At 47.6% G+C, this 16,727-nt stretch overlaps 1 protein-coding gene across 1 annotated transcript in view; it reads left to right on the forward strand.

The window, feature by feature from the left end:
* Window positions 1-2,319: 2,319 nt before the first annotated feature.
* Window positions 2,320-16,727, forward strand: part of HS6ST3 (heparan sulfate 6-O-sulfotransferase 3) — a 782,497-nt gene continuing 768,089 nt past the window's right edge. Inside the window, exon 1 of the mRNA XM_068267933.1 lies at window positions 2,320-3,300. Within this exon, the coding sequence (XP_068124034.1) occupies window positions 2,714-3,300 (587 nt within the window). The 5' untranslated portion in view covers window positions 2,320-2,713. The remainder of the gene's footprint in view (window positions 3,301-16,727) is intronic.

Below are 16,727 nucleotides of genomic sequence, written 5' to 3' on the forward strand. Positions count from 1 at the left end.
TCTCTAGATGCACTGCATGCAGAACTGTGTCCATGTCAGTGCCACATACTTAGTTGAACCTGCGTCTCTGGATGCACTGCATGGAGCGCTGTATCCCTGTCAGTGACAATGTGGTCAATCACAGCCTGAAGCTCTGGATGCACTGCATGCAGCACTGTGTCCATGTCAGGGCCACATACTTAGTCGCAGCCTGTGGCTCTGGATGCACTGCATGGATTGGTGTGTTGGTGTGTCCATGTCAGTGGCAATGTGATCAGTCACAGCCTTTGGCTCTGGATGCACTGCATGGAGAGCTGTGTCCATGTCAGTGCCCCATACTTAGTCGCAGCCTGCGGCTATGGATGCACTGCATGTAGCTCTGTGTCCATGTGAGTGCCCCATACTTAGTTGCAGCCTGCGTCTCTGGATGCTCTGCATGGAGCGCCGTGTCCGTGTCAGTGCCCTATACTTAGTCGCAGCCTGCGGCTCTGGATGCACTGCATGTAGCTCTGTGTCTATGTTAGTGCCCCATACTTAGTCGCAGCCTGTGGCTCTGGATGCACTGCATGGAGCAGTTTGTCCATGTCAGTAGTAATGTGGTCAGTTGCAGCCTGCGGCTCTGGATGCACTGCATGGATTGGTGTGTTGGTGTGTCCATGTCAGTGGCAATGTGATCAGTCACAGCCTGTGGCTCTGGATGCACTGCATGGAGAGCTTTGTCCATGTCAGTGCCCCATACTTAGTTGCAGCCTGTGGGTATGGATGCACTGCATGTAGCTCTGTGTCCATGTCAGTGCCCTTTACTTAGTCGCAGCCTGCGGCTCTGGATGCACTGCATGTAGCTCTGTGTCTATGTTAGTGCCCCATACTTAGTCGCAGCCTGCAGCTCTGGATGCACTGCATGAAGTGGTGTGTCCATGTCAGTGCTCCATACTTAGTTGCAGCCTGCGGGTATGGATGCACTGCATGTAGCTCTGTGTCCATGTCAGTGCCCTTTACTTAGTCGCAGCCTGCGGCTCTGGATGCACTGCATGTAGCTCTGTGTCTATGTTAGTGCCCCATACTTAGTCGCAGCCTGCAGCTCTGGATGCACTGCATGAAGTGGTGTGTCCATGTCAGTGCTCCATACTTAGTTGAAGCCTGCAGCTCTGGATGCACTGCATTGAGTAGTTTATTAATGTCAATGCCCTATAGGCAGTCGCAGCCTGCAGCTCTGGATGCACTACATGGAGCTCTGAGTCCTTGTCAGTGCCTCATAGGAAGTCGCAGCTTGCGGCTCTGGGTGCACTGCATTGAGCGGGGTATCCATGTCAGTGCCCTATAGGCAGTCGCAGCCTGCAGCTCTGGGTGCACTGCATCAAGCGGTGTGTCCATGTCAGTGCCCCAAAGGCAGTCACAGCCTGCGGCTCTGGGTGCACTGCATTGAGCGGGGTATCCATGTCAGTGCCCTATAGGCAGTCACAGCCTGCAGCTCTGGGTGCACTGCATCAAGCGGTGTGTCCATGTCAGTGCCCCAAAGGCAGTCACAGCCTGCGGCTCATTCATAATCACTGGTATGGCAAAAGACTAATCTTCCCATTTTCATTGATAATATTTATGATAGTTTCCCCATGCAATAATATGTATAATAGTTTCCCCGTGCGATAATATTTATAATAGTTTCTGCATGCCTAAATCACTATGCATTTGTCACAGTAACAAGTACAGTCTACTACTGTATTATGCACCAATGTCTGTATTTTTATGTCCTCATGTTTGCTTGTTACTCTGTACAGCATCAGATGATAGTGGGCATTTGCAGGAGTGGGCCGCTTTCAAACCGTGTATGCTGTCATACATCAAACAATCAAAACATACTGACACCAAAAGATCAGTCCAACAACCTGGCAACTAACATGTTTAATGTTTATGTTTAAAAGGACATACAAGAGAAGAGTGCCTAAAATAGCAGCTTGCACCTGTCTCTCACGTTTAGGTTCTTTTTACTGAGGCAAGTGCTCAGCTAACATCATTTTACTCAATAACCGATAAGCAGCCCATACATAGAGCAGGTCTGCACTGCGTACTGTCTGACTGGTACAAGTGAGGAGCTTGCATGTCTAAAGGGATGCCGGGGAGTCTTTTATTATCGCTTATGTATTAGATCCTGCTTGTATTGGTTCTTGGAAGCATTTTCCCTCCTTCTCTGCAGTCACTGTATTTCTCATTGGCTTACCTCTGGCGTCTGCAGTGTAGGTGTCAATCTACCCCTGTTTACATTTTCCATTGGTCCAAAACGCTGTCTGGCTTATTCCCAAAAGAAACCAGTGATTGGGTATGAGGACTGAGACATCAGTCTGCGATTGGCTTTGTGTGAATTAGAAATTCCAGCTTCATGCTCCCATCTCGTTGAGCAGAAGGCGTGAGGGTTTCCTTGTGCTGGCAGTGCACGGCGACAGCTGAGGAATGCAGAGTGAAAGCAGGGGCAGCTCATGGCACCTTCACGTGTCCTCCACACTCCTGTAACTTCTGCACCGCATTGAACTTCCAACACAGTTCTGTCTATTGCAGTACCTGATCTCTCCTCAAGCAAGGCAATCAACTTATGCCACACTGGCTGGAGTAGAGCATTTCCTTTGAAAATGGGTGCTGGGGAGGACCACCATCTCACGCTGCTTTTGAAAGAAAAGCTTATTGTGTCACTTGATGGTATTCAGTAGAATAAAGGCACGCTCGTTCTCTTTTACATGCTTTCATGAAAAGACCTTCCCTGGGCATTATGGATGACAGAGCCAACAAGTTGATTTTGGCCCCAATTCTAGCTGTCCTGTTTGTAATGATTGTGTACCAGTACATATGCCCAGCTGGGACCAGTTCTTCCTGGCATTTCAAAGCAGGGGAGTCAGTACGAGGGGCAGAACGGTCCTCTGAGCTGCCAGCTATGCCAGAGGCACAGTGGCAAAGTGAGGAGGATGAAAGTGAACTTCAAGAGGATAACATCCCTCCCAAATTTCATCCGACCTTCAACTTCATGGCCAAAGACCTCTACAGGTTTGTGGATTTTAACATCAAAGGGGATGATGTGATAGTGTTCCTCCACATCCAGAAGACAGGAGGCACGACTTTCGGAAGGCACCTGGTTAGGAATATCCGTCTGGAGCAGCCCTGTGACTGCAAGCCAGGGCAGAAAAAGTGCACCTGTCACCGTCCTGGCAGGAAGGAGACTTGGTTATTTTCTCGCTTCTCTACAGGATGGAGTTGTGGCTTGCATGCAGACTGGACCGAGCTCACCAATTGTGTTCCAGCTATCATGGAGAAGAAGGACAGCCAGAAAAATCACAGGTCAGTGCACTTCTGCCAGGCATAAAACACCCCTAGACTGTTTCCAGGTGCATGGTGCTAATTTGTTCATGGTGATGTCCACTGACAGTGCTCATTAAGGTGATCTTGAGGGGTTTACTTTAAACTCTATTGTTTATTATCTGCATTTATAATTGAGGTGACATATGATATAGGGACTCAAGCAGGTGTATGAAGTTGGTAGAGATCTGCTTGATCCGTATGTCTTTGCTAGGCAGCTGGATGTTTCAGCACCATGGACAGTAGCGCTGTTCTGCACTCGTACACAGGACAGTGCTGCACTGCATTCATAGCAGCTCAATCAGATAATGAAAAGATGCAGCATACATTACTTCAGCTATATAGCTTGTCTCCTCAACATCCTTCTCTTTTCAAATTTTCTATTTACCTATTTTTGTTAATCCCTTGAACCCAAACAGGGATATGAGCTCATAAATTAATTCTGTCAAGCACTGTAAGCTGTCATGAATTTCAGCTGTTATGTGTGCGTGATGTTCTGATTATTCCAGGTTCATAATTAGTGATCTATGTTACAATGTATCATCCATTGTGGATAGGAACATTCCTTTTTTTTGAGGGGCTACTGGATGTCCCAATAGAAATTGTTCTTGAAGATATTAGCTACCAGGCTCCTGCAGACACATCATTCACTGATAATGGACTTGTGTACGTGTGTTTGGAGCTGGACTTGTCCACTACACTTTTATAGAACTTTGCACAACCGCTGAGTGGTTGTTTCTGCATTATAAAGTGTTGTTTGCAGAGGTTTAGGTATTTGAGCTAGATTTGTATATATTTTGCTCCTTAAAAATTGAATTATCATTCTGGATGTTGTACAGTGAACTGTGACTCTAGGTTCTCTGTTTTTACCTACTTTTCAAAGAATTATCAGGTCGATGTGTAATCAAATAATCATTTCATATATAAATCATTAATAGCACTACTCTGTAAATGACATCACTCATATTATGCTCAATGTGGATTATCGAATATTTGAATTGCTCCATTTGGGTAAAAGGGAGTGTTGCATATCAGACACCTTCTTAACTATCCTGCTAAAGAGGTTTCCTGAGAAGTTAACTGGACAAGGTGGGGAAAAAATAAAGAAACCAGTATCAGTGAATACTTGGTGACTTCTTGGTGAGATCTCGTGTAAATGATTTTATGCCTGTGACTATGATACACATACTGTATGAATTGCAACTCAGAGATACAGTGGAATATAGTATTTTTTAAAATTATGCTTAAAAGACATCCGAGCTGAAAATAAACTGATGAGAAAAACAATCGTATCTATCCTCCTTCGCCTAAAAATGACTTGTTAAGATATCCCACAGTTTTATTTTATATTTAAATCTAGTTTTTTTTACTGTTTCATTGTCTCTGCTCAATGACACCTTCATTGCAGTATGCCAGAGCTCAAATCTATGAATAATTGACCCTTTTTATCTGTTTCCTGCTCTCAGAAGCCATTTACTGACAGGAAAGTATTTTATGGCTGTAATTACTGATCAGTGAGGGTTATGCTATAGTCTGACCCAGTCCGACCCGGTCCTGACCCAGACAGAAACTGTCACTTGCATACCTGATTTTTAACTCTTTTAGGGCAGAGAAAGAAAAAAAGACACAAAGCTTAGTTTTGTGTGCTTGGCACTGTCCATACATATGTCTATCTCATTATGTCCTTTAAGATGGTTAGATTGAAGCTCTATAACTTAACAGAGACTAAATAATAGCAATAGCAAATAATAGCAACATAATTCAATCCTATATATGGTCCAATGATAATGTTACCATATTACTCTGGTTATGTAAATGATATAGATCTTGTAAGACAGGTCACAGATTGTTCACATTACATGTTTAGTGAAATAGGATTTGGGGTACAGAAGAACATCGCACACCTTTTCACAAGCTTAGGTAACAAACCCTACACCGAACTATTTATTTGTGTATAACATACATTCATGTGTGGGCTACATTTAGTCAGCCTCTACTTTTCCACTGACAGTCTGTCAGAATGACTAATTAATTGCTTCATCAGACACCAAGCGGAATATTTCAGCATACACATACACACTGCAACAATCTGAAGAAAGATGAATATTTTATACTATATAGAAATCTACTTATATAGTGTTGTGTATAGCATGGTTTTATGTGCCAGTTAAGTAGGATGGAGGTTAACATACATGTTGAACCCAGAGATAAAAGCTGGTTCAGTTCAGAAATCACAAGATACTATTGAAAGTCATACTTTTTTTTTGTCGAAATATATAAATAAAAATAATGTAAATGTAATTTGTTTATTTTCATAGGCAATACAATCAACTGAGGTCACTTTCATGGGAGCAATAATATATAAGTAGATATGGTACAGTTTGGTGTCAAAGTAGCTTGTATTATTGCCAGAAAGGATCCCAGGTTCACTTCCTATGTAGGATACTGTAAAGTTTCTTGATGGCCTCATTGTGTTTCCCTGGGTCTTCTGTCACTGCTTCGGTTTGTTTCCATTATAGGAAAATATATAGATTGGTTTATTGCCTACATCAAATAATTGGGTCTGCTTTGCACTAAATGACAATAAGGGGATTTGTGAATGCTTTCTGTTGTCAGAATGGTTATAAGTTTTCTGCAAAGTACAGTAGAAAAGTAAGAGCATGTTATAAATTGGATAAAGGACAAGGACCATAATCGGAGAACTTTCATGATTTAGTCCTAATCCCCTCCTGCCCCATCACACATAGAGTACATGGATAAAGGGCCGCTAGTATAATATCAGTAAAATTACAAGCATTTTACGACCTTGTTCTCACTCAAACCCTCCTTCTGTCGATGCATAGCCCTAACAGACACCTGCACGATATCTCTGCCAATATAAGCACCGTTTCCACTAAAGACTCTCTTCACCAATATCCACACTACCTAATTTGGATAACTATGAGGCACTGCCAGTATTCAAATTGTTGCCTGGGTGTTGGCATAGCCACAATTAATTTTTCTGCCTATAGGGCACCCATTTTACTGAAGCTCTACCACAGAAGCGCCACCACAGTGGCCTAAGTGTTTAGGACCCGTTTCCACTAGGAGCGGTGCGATGCGGCTACTGCCCGCAGCCACGTCCATCGGGAGATGCGGAAGTGACACAGGCGGCGGCGGAAGTGATGCAATGCGGCTAGGTAGCCGCATTTGCATCACTTTAGTAGTGGAAACGGGCCCTTAGGCTGAGTTGGACTGTGGCAGAAATGGCTAGGCTGGACTGAGGCAGAGATAGCTAGGCTGGACTAAGGCAGAGATGGCAGTACTGGACTGAGGCAGAGATGGCTAGGCTGGAATGAGGCAAAGATGGCTAGGGGCTGGACTGTGGCAAAGATAGCTAGGCTGGACTGAGGCAGAGATAGCTAGGCTGGACTGAGGCAGAGATGGCTAGGCTTGAATGAGGCAGAGATGACTGAGCTGGACTGAGGCAGAGATGGCAGGGCTGGAATGAGGCAGAGATGGCTAGGCTGGACTGTGGCAGAGATAACTAGGCTGGACTGAGGCAGAGATAGCTAGGCTGGACTGAGGCAGAGATGGCTAAGCTGGAATGAGGCAGAGATGACTGGGCTGAACTGAGGCAGAGATGGCAGGGCTGGAATTAGGCAGAGATGACTGGGCTGGACTGGACTGTGGCAGAGATGGCTAGGCTAGACTGTGGCAGAGATGGCAGGGCTGGAATGAGGCAGAGATGGCAGGGCTGGAATGAGGCAGAGATGGCTAGGCTGGACTGTGGCAGAGATAGCTAGGCTGGACTGAGGCAGAGATGGCTAGGCTGGAATGAGGCAGAGATGACTGGGCTGGACTGTGGCAGAGATGGCAGGGCTGGAATGAGGCAGAGATGACTGGGCTGGACTGGACTGTGGCAGAGATGGCTAGGCTGGACTGTGGCAGAGATAGCAGGGCTGGACTGAGGCAAAGATGGCAGGGCTGGACTGAGGCAGAGATGGCAGGGCTGGACTGAGGCAGAGATGGCAGAGCTGGAATGAGGCAGAGATGACTGGACTAGACTGGACTGTGGCAGAGATGGCTAGGCTTGAATGAGGCAGAGATGACTGAGCTGGACTGAGGCAGAGATGGCAGGGCTGGAATGAGGCAGAGATGACGGGGCTGGACTTAGGCAGAAATGACTGGACTGGACGGTGGAAGAGATGGCTAGACTGGACTGTGGCAGAGATGGCTAGACTGGATTGGACTGAGGCAGAGCTAACTGGGCTGGACTGTGGCAGAGATGGATAGGCTATACTGAGGCAGAGATGGGAGGGCTGAACTAAGGTAGAGATGACTGAACTGGACTGAGGCAGAGATAACTGGGCTGGACTGGACTGAGGCAGGGATAACTGGGCTGGACTGAGGCAGAGATGACTAGGCTGGACTGAAGCAGAGAGGACTGGGCTGGAATTAGGTAGAGATGACTGAACTGGACTGAGCCAGCGATAACTGGGCTGGACTGGACTGAGGCAGAGATAACTGAGCTGGACTGAACTGAGGCAGAGATGACTGGACTGAGGAAGAGATGACTGGACTGGACTGAGGCAGAGAAAACTGGGCTGGGCTGGATTGGACTGAGACAGAGATGACTGGTCTTTACCGAGGCAGAGATAACTAGATTGGATTGGATTGAGGCAGAGATGACTGGGCTGGAGTGCAACAGAAGTGGCTAGGCATGATTGAACTGAGGCAGAGATGGTTAGGCTGGACGGAGGCAGAGATGACTGGACTGGACTGAGGCAGAGAAAACTGGGCTGGGCTGGATTGGACTGAGACAAAGATGACTGGTCTTTACTGATACAGAGATAACTAGATTGGATTTGATTGAGGCAGTAGGGATGCTCACCGAATTCAGATTTCCGTGATTCCGATCGGAAATTGGCAATTCCATTCCGTCGCATCGGAACGGAATTGCTATAGCGCTTAACGGTAATTCCGGAATTGCTATTCGGAATTCCGTCGGAATGCGAATTTTTTAAGCCAATCAGAAGGAAAACCCTAGACAGAAGTTTAAAAGTGAAAACAACAGTATTTCTACATGAAAATCAGAATTTCAGCACCAATTAGAGTCTTAACAAAAACCAACCAATCCTACGTTAGCAACCAGCTCCCTAGCTACCTATCATCAGCTATCCCACCCATTTTGTATATAAGAGAGGTGTGACAGGCACAAAGCTTGTGGGTTTAGGTCTGGTGTTGGAGAGAGAGGAGAGACAGACCCATATTAGTTGTTTCAACATAAAACAATAGTCTGTTTAAAGACTGTATATAAACCAAATGTCTTTTTAAAGACTGTGTGAGAGAATTAGATTGGTGTGAGCTATATTAGTAGTAGTAGCTAGGTGTATTTGTGAGAGAGTGACAGTAGATTGTTAGTTTGAGTGATAGATTGTAGTGTAGTGTGCTAGTAGTTGCTGTGTGGAGAGGGTTAGACAGAGCCAGCCAGGCCGCAGGCTTAGTGTTTGACAGAGTGAGAGTGAGTTAGGTGATTGCTTAGTTGTCAAAAATCTGAGCGGTTCTTGCCTTTTTCATGATTGCAAACTCAGTAAAGGACCAGCCCTTAAAGCGTTGCTATCATATAAATCCGGCATAGCGCGGTGTGAACCCTCTATAACAGTAATTATAGATTGATGGTGTACCTTGAAATGAATCAGAGCACTCAGTATATAATTACATAAGTTATAAGTTAAAGTAATCTTATAAACTTTACACCCTGGAATATGCTGAGATGTCACAGAGCAATATAAAGTACTCTAACATTACAGTTTACAATGAAATTTGCATAGAACATTCAAACTTAAAACCTATACATATGACCAGGCCCGCCATCAGGGGGTTACAACATCACTTCAGTCACGGGCCCTGGGCCGCGAGAGGGCCCGCAGCCCCGGGGCCCCCCAGGCATTAACATCCTGACTGAGCGCTGCGCTGCTGTCCCCCCAAAGTATTTGCTAGCGAGCAATAAAGTGTCCCACCAGCCACCACCACGATGCAGGTGCTGGCATGGCATTGCTGAACCTTCCAGCCCCGGCCCGGGGGTCTATGTTCCGCAGTGTACTATTATTGTCCAGCAATCGCCGCTCTGCTGCACATTTCCGCCTTCCGGTTTCCCTTCTCTGATTGGGACTGAGCGGCCGCGTCATGACGCCAATGACGTCATGACGCTGCCGCTTGGGCTGATCAGAGAGGAGGAGGTCGGGAAACTTGTAGACTGCACGAATGTGTGCAGAGTGAGCCGACTCATTCGAGCGCAGTGATTTTTAAGAAATAGAGCGTGCAGGCGGCACATCACAGTTACCGTGACAGCATGGTCACGGTGAGATAGTTAGACAGGCAGTGTGCCAGTGTCTGGATCGGGGGAGGGGGGTGTTGGTTTGGGGGTCAACACATTTAATTTCAGGCAGGCTTACCAAACTAACTGTGTGAGGGTGGGGAGCACAATCACCTGAGCCCTCAGGGGCCCTCAACTATTAATATTTATTTATATAGCACTAACATCTTCTGCAGCGCTGTACAGAGTATACTTTGTTTAGTGATGATCGCTATTCGCTACTAAATTAACTGTGCACTGGGGGTAGGGAACGCGGTCACCTGAGCCTCAATTATTAATATTTATATAGCAGCACTATTGCATCTTATGCAGGCTGCAGCGCTGCGCTGTACAGAGTGTATATTGTTACTGGCAGGCTTGCTCATCACGAGTAACCATGATAGTTACACGTGATTCAAATGAGTTGTAATTGCTGCGGCTGTATGCGGCAGGGTTAATTACCCATAATGCCACCGTCCGCCCAGCATTTCAAAGAGTTTGCAAGCGACCTATTGGTCGTGTTACAAGCCTCGCTATGGCGCACTTCCTCCTTCCGGCTTCAAGGAGGAAGTGCGCCATAGCGAGGCTTGCAATGCGATGAATAGGTCACTTGCAAACTCTTTGAAATGCAGGGTGGACGGCGGCATTATGGGTAATTAACCCTGTCGCATACAGCTGCTCAGCTGAGGTAATTAACTCATTTAAATGACGAGTAACCACCGTGGTTACATGTGATGAGCAAGCCTGGTTGCTGGCTAGCAAACTAACTGTGTGGGGGTGGGGAGCGTGGTCACCTAAGCCTCATCTATTATTATTTAATACTTGTATAGCACTGATATCTTCCGCAGTGCTGTACAGAGTATACTGTTTTGTCACTAACTGTCCCTCAGAGGAGCTCACAATCTAATCCCTACTGTAGTCATATTTCGATGTAGTGTGTATTGTGTAGTTTATGTCTAGGACCAATTTAGGGGGAAGCCAATTAACTTATTTGTATGTTTTTGGGATATGGGAGGAACCTGGAGTGCCTGGAGGAAACCCACACGGACAGCGGGAGAACATACAAACTCTGTGCAGATGGTGACCTGGCTGGGATTCGGGGGACCCCGCTGTGCTTTCCCCACCCATTCTACTAGCTCTCCTATTGCTGGCCTGACTAACTTTTACCAGGGCCAGTGTAATATCAGCTTGTGCTGACCCAGAGGTTGTGCTGCTGCTGCTGCGTGTGCACAGGAAGCCTCTGTGTCATCATCACACAGCCACACGTCTGACAGACCTGTCATCATTCATGGGCAAATCTCTTTGCATCACTGCGCATGTCTCTGTTTGTGCTGCTGCACAACGCACTATCTGCCTCAGCTCGCCCCCCCCCCCTCCGCAGGCGACATTACAGGGCCGGTCCTCTCACCATCTCTAGGCTCAGCCTAGTCCCACACCCGCCGCTCTCATTAACTGGGCTTTCTCTGCACCTTCCTTGTGTTTAAAACTATAAGGTGTTGATTCACTAACAGTCATAAAGAGTGCTGCTTAGGCAGAGCGTGTTAAAAAAAACATTTAGTGGGCAATTTATTTATTGAAATAAAATACAATATTTGTAAGACACTAACTTGTATGGTGGTGGGCACGGTGGTGGGGTCAGGTGGCTAGTAGGCAGGCATAGCAGCCAGTGGGTGAGCCCAGGGGGGGCCCAGGCTTGATGATGTGTGAGGGGCCCCAAAATTTCTGATGGCGGCCCTGCATATGACAGCTTTTCCTGCATAAATAAAACCACTAGAATTCTGACACAGTTAAGTGTAGTGCAAGTTTTTTTTTTGTTTTCTTTTTTTTTTTTTTTATTTATTTTCTTTATTTCACCCCTTTACTTTGTTATCTGTTCTGTCGCTCATACCCCTTCCCCAATAAAGTTTGTGGCCCCAAAACAATGGAGCGAGAGCAGCAGCAATTTCCTGCCACTCCTAAAAGAAAATGGAGTGATGGTGGTTTTGGTGGATTACGTGAAGTACGTGATCAGGTTGAGGGTGGCAGCAGCAGCAGGAAGCGTTCCCCCCTGGTCAGACATGTCTTCCCTGTGTTCGCATGCCGGAAAATTTTGACAGAGCAGCAGGCGAAGAGAGTTGTCGATTATTTAGATCAGGAACCCTCTACCCAGTCTGAGGGACTTGAAGCTACTTGCAGCAGCACCAGTAGTGGCCATGTTCCTCATGACCATAACCCGACCGCAGCTGCTTCTCTTGATGAGGTGGCTTCCTCCCAGTACTCTCCTCCAGAAGTAAAGCGGTGTGCTTTACTTCTGGAGGAGAGTACTGGGAGGAGGCCACCTCGTCAAGAGAAGCAGCTGCGGTCGGGTTCTGGTCATGAGGAACATGGCCACTACTGGTGCTGCTGCAAGTAGCTTCAAGTCCCTCAGACTAGAGTATGTCGATGAGAGAGATGTGGAGAAGGATTGGGAGGTGGCATTGGAGGAGACCATGGGACCAAGCTCCCAAGAAGTGGTGGGTTCTGTGGTGACAGAAATGGCCCCTGTGTTTTCTTCATCCAGTGCCACCAGTCAACATCACCACTAGTCAACTACAGAGATGTTTGGTGGCCAGGGTCCAGAACAGTCACTTATGGGTTCCAGTGCTTTGGTTGAACTGGATGATATTTTGGATGATGAGGTGGCTGATAACACGTGGTCGCCATCTGGTGGGTTAGGCACTAGCAGCCGTGAGCAGCATGGAGAAACAGAGCAGACGGTTGGCCAGCAGCCTGCAAGTGCTTTCCCGTCTGTCAGTACCCACCAGTCCAATGCTGAGCATGGACGTGCCAGAACAGGTCACACCACTCGCACCACTGCTCCACCTGCACACACGTCCCCTGCATGGAATGATTTTACTGTTCTGGAAGAGGATGAATCCAGGGCAGACTGTTCTGTGTGCCGTAAATCGGTGAGCAGAGGCAAATCGGGAACTGGGTTTGGCACTTCAGGGCTGATAAGCCATCTGCACAACCACCACAGACGGGAGTTCGAATATGTAAAAAATTACAATAAGATGGGTGGAGGAAAAGCAGCAGAAACAGGCCCCTCCTCTTCTTTTTCTAGTCATCCTGTCCCTATCCAACCTGCTCAGTCCCATTATACTTCAAATCCCTCTGCATGCCAGGCTGGAAGAGGGCTCTAGAGAGTCCAGACCTCGGCAAGCACCTCGCCATCACCCTTGTTGGTTTCCTCCGAAATATCACCAGTGTTCCAGCATCAGGCCTCTGTGCCAGAAATGTTGCAGAGGAAGTGGATGCTCCCTGCAAGTGATCCATTTGTTGTGAAAAATAATGCGCTCCTGGCAAGGCTGTTGGGCCAACAGTTGCTGCCCTACCAGTTTGTGGACTGTGCCTCCTTCCGCAGACTGATGAACAGTGTTGCTCCACAATTGCGGATCCCCAGCCGCCATTATTTTGCCAGGAATGCTATCCCTGCCCTTCACCAGCACATTGTGGAGTGTGTCGGCTGGTCCATGGATCACGCTGTCGGTGGCAAGGTGCACTTCATTATGGGTCACCCTCTATGGTGCTGCTGAGGAGGGTGCAAGATCTGGGGCATCTCAGCTGGTGGTGCCACCACGTGGGTTGAAAGGAAGGCCTGTTCTACTTCCCTCTGCTACCTGTTCTGTCCAAGGCCAGTCTGCCATTGCTGAGCCTCCCAGAAAGTGCGCTCCCAGCAAGCCTCCCGCTCCTACACTGGTCTGCAGCACCATCGATGCCAAGCAGTGCAGAAACTGGAATCCATGGACGAGAACAGGCAAACCGGATCTGTAATCCTTGCAGCCTTACAGGATCAGATTCGGCAGTAGCTGACCCCTCGAAAACTGGAGACAGGTGTAGTGGTGTCTAATAATGGTGCCATCATGCTGGCCGCCATTTCGCAAGGTGACTACACTCACTTACCTTGCTTGGCCCACGTCTTCAACCTTGTAGTGCAGACATTTTTACGCACTTTTGATGGGTTGAAGGACGCTGTGGCCTCAGCACGAAAGGTGTCAGGCCACATCCGTCACTCCGCAACCGCCACCACGGCCTTAAAACTGCTGCAGCGCCACCATAGCCTGCCGCAGCACAGGCTTATTTCCGATTGTCCAACGCGGTGGAACTCTGCCCTCCACATGCTGGAAAGGTTGTTTGAGCAGTGTATGGCAGTCAGGCTATACCTGTCTCAGACATCTTCCTCCAGAACAGGGCCACTGGACTACATTACTGGGGACCAGTGGCAGCTGATTGAACAGGTGTGCAAAGTGTTGGAGCCATTTGAGCAGGCAACAAAAGTGGTCAGTGAGGAGCACTGCAACATATCAGAAGTGCTCCCTCTTGCCTTCCTGCTGGACGAGGCTCTTGACAAACTGCTCGAACAGGGGGAGGAAGCCCTATCCCTACTGAACAGTGGTGATGATGAGTCAAGTGGGGGAGTGAGTGAGCATGCTCAAGTCCTGGATGAGGAGGCAGATCTTGTGGAAGCGGAAGAGCACATTGTCCAGGGGTGGGAAGAAGATTGTGATGTGGAGCTGGAGCATGATAACAGTTCTGACAGCCAGAAAGAGGTGATTAATGGCAGACATCTCTTCCCTATGGCTGTGCATATGCTCCAGTGCCTCCGTAAGGACCCCCGGATTAAAACTTTAAAATGAAGGCTCGACATGTGGGTGGCCACCATCTTAGATCCCTGGTGCAAGGGGGAAAATGGGGCAGTTCATACCCCCCTCCCAAGCAGATGCCAGGATGACTCAGATCCGAGATGCCCTTCTTCGTTGGGTAGAAGATGCGTTTCCTGCACCTGTATCCCAGACCCAAACTACCAAGCCTCATCATACTCAGCAAAGGTCTGGTGGTCCCACTCCCAGCAGCAGCACCAATAGCCAATCTGTGAACCTGCTGAGTATGTTAAAGGAATTTTATCAGCCAATGCCAGATACTCCTTCTAGCAGCAGCACCACCAGCGGACAAAGTGGTCACCGCCAGCGGCTGGCCCGTATGGTGAATGATTACTTTGGGTTGGCCAGTGCTCCAGACAATATGGAGAGTAATGATGACCCCATGAACTATTGGACAAACAACTGGATACCTGGCCTGAACTCGCTCAGTATGCACTGGAGGTCCTGGCATGCCCCGCCGCCAGTGTTCTTTCTGAGTATTTAGTGCTGCAGGTGGGGTGGTCACAGACCAACGGACCCATCTGTCCACAAACAATTTGGACATACTAGCGTTCATAAAAATGAACGAGTCATGGATCAGTGACAATTACAAGGCCTCTCTCACTGACTAAATTACAATGCGCTGTTTTTCAAGCCTCAAAGGCTCTCCCTCTCAAACTCTGCTGCCTATCACTACCATCGCATATTTTTGCCTTTTAAGATTAAACAAATTCTGTTTTTGCAGCAATCCGACGTAATATCACTAACCCTATGCTTTTGGCCAATGACTACTCCTGCTGCAAAAAAAAAAAAATTATAATGACTGCCGTGGAACCACCTCTAGGTCCCATGGCCTACGACAACTCCTGCTGCTCCCCAAAAAAATTGTGATGACCACCGTGAAACCACCTCTAGGTCCCATGGCCTATGACAACTCCTCCTGCTCCAAACAAAAATTGTAATGACTGCCGTGGAACCACTTCTAGGTCCCATGGCCTACGACAACTCCTGCTGCTCCAAAAAAAAATTGTGATGACTGCCGTGAAACCACCTCTAGGTCCCATGGCCTACGACAACTCCTGCTGCTCCAATCAAAAATTGTGATGACCGCCGTGAAACCACCTCTAGGTCCCATGGCCTACGACAACTCCTGCAGCTCCAAACAAAAATTGTAATGACTGCCGTGGAACCACCTCTAGGTCCCATGGCCTACGACAACTCCTGCTGCTCCAAAAAAATAATCGTGATGACGGCCGTGAAACCACCTCTACGTCCCATGGCCTACGACAACTCCTGCTGCTCCAAACAAAAATTGTGATGACCGCCATGAAACCACCTCTAGGTCCCATGGCCTACCACAACTCCTGCTTCTCCAAACAAAAATTGTGATGACCGCCGAGGAACCACCTCTAGGTCCCATGGCCATGACAACTCCTGCTTCACCAAACAAAAAGTGTAATGACTGCCGTGGAACCACCTCTAGGTCCCATGACCTATGACAACTCCTGCTGCTCTAGGTCCCATGACCTACGACAACTCCTGCTGCAAAAAAAAAAAATTGTAATGAATGCTGTGGAACCACCTCTAGGTCCCATGGCCTACAACAACTCCTGCTGCTCCAAAAAAAAAATTTAACTGGTGGAACAGCCACTAGGTCCCACGGCCTACGATGTTTAAAAAACAAGGTTTCAAATGAGATTACAGAAATTGTACCGCGGGAACACGAAATTCCGTGAAATACCGCCGGAATGTAATGGTTACGGAATTTCGTTCGGGCGGAATTCCGAATTTCCACGGAATCGAAAATTACCCATTCCGATCATCCCTATGAGGCAGAGATGAATGGGCTGGAGTGCCATGGAAGTGGCTAGGCATGATTGAACTGAGGCAAAGATGGTTAGGCTGGACTGAGGCAGAGATGACTGGGTTTGACTGAGGCAGAGATGGCTAGACTGGATTTGACTGAGGCAGAGATGTCTGGACTGGACTGAAGCAGAGATGGCTTGGGCACTATAGGGGATAACGGTTCAGGCAGTTAGCCCTCTGTAAGGCAGCAGCTGCAGGAGTATGTATGAGGAAACGGTAGTTCCACAGTTCTGTATGACATAGGGGCAGGCCAGTCAGCAGGAACCACCATGTGTAAGCAGCAGTCTGTGCGTGGGAGTGGTAACATGTACAGTGTGGGATGAGAGAATGGGCTTAACGTGCAATAGCCAATTTGACCATTATGGCACAGCGAAGAGAAGAGGCCTTCCTGGCACATGGTAGCTTCTCCAAACAAATGCATTTTATGAATGCATTTAAAGCTTATAGGCTCAGATCATGATGGCAAAATGTGGAAGAGCGTTCCAATAGAGGTGTACATCTTGTGATAAGTCATGAATGTAAGAGTGTCTAAAATTGACGGAATTGAA

This window comes from Hyperolius riggenbachi, chromosome 2 (genome assembly GCF_040937935.1).
Source record: "Hyperolius riggenbachi isolate aHypRig1 chromosome 2, aHypRig1.pri, whole genome shotgun sequence".
NCBI classification, from domain to species: Eukaryota; Metazoa; Chordata; class Amphibia; order Anura; family Hyperoliidae; genus Hyperolius; species Hyperolius riggenbachi.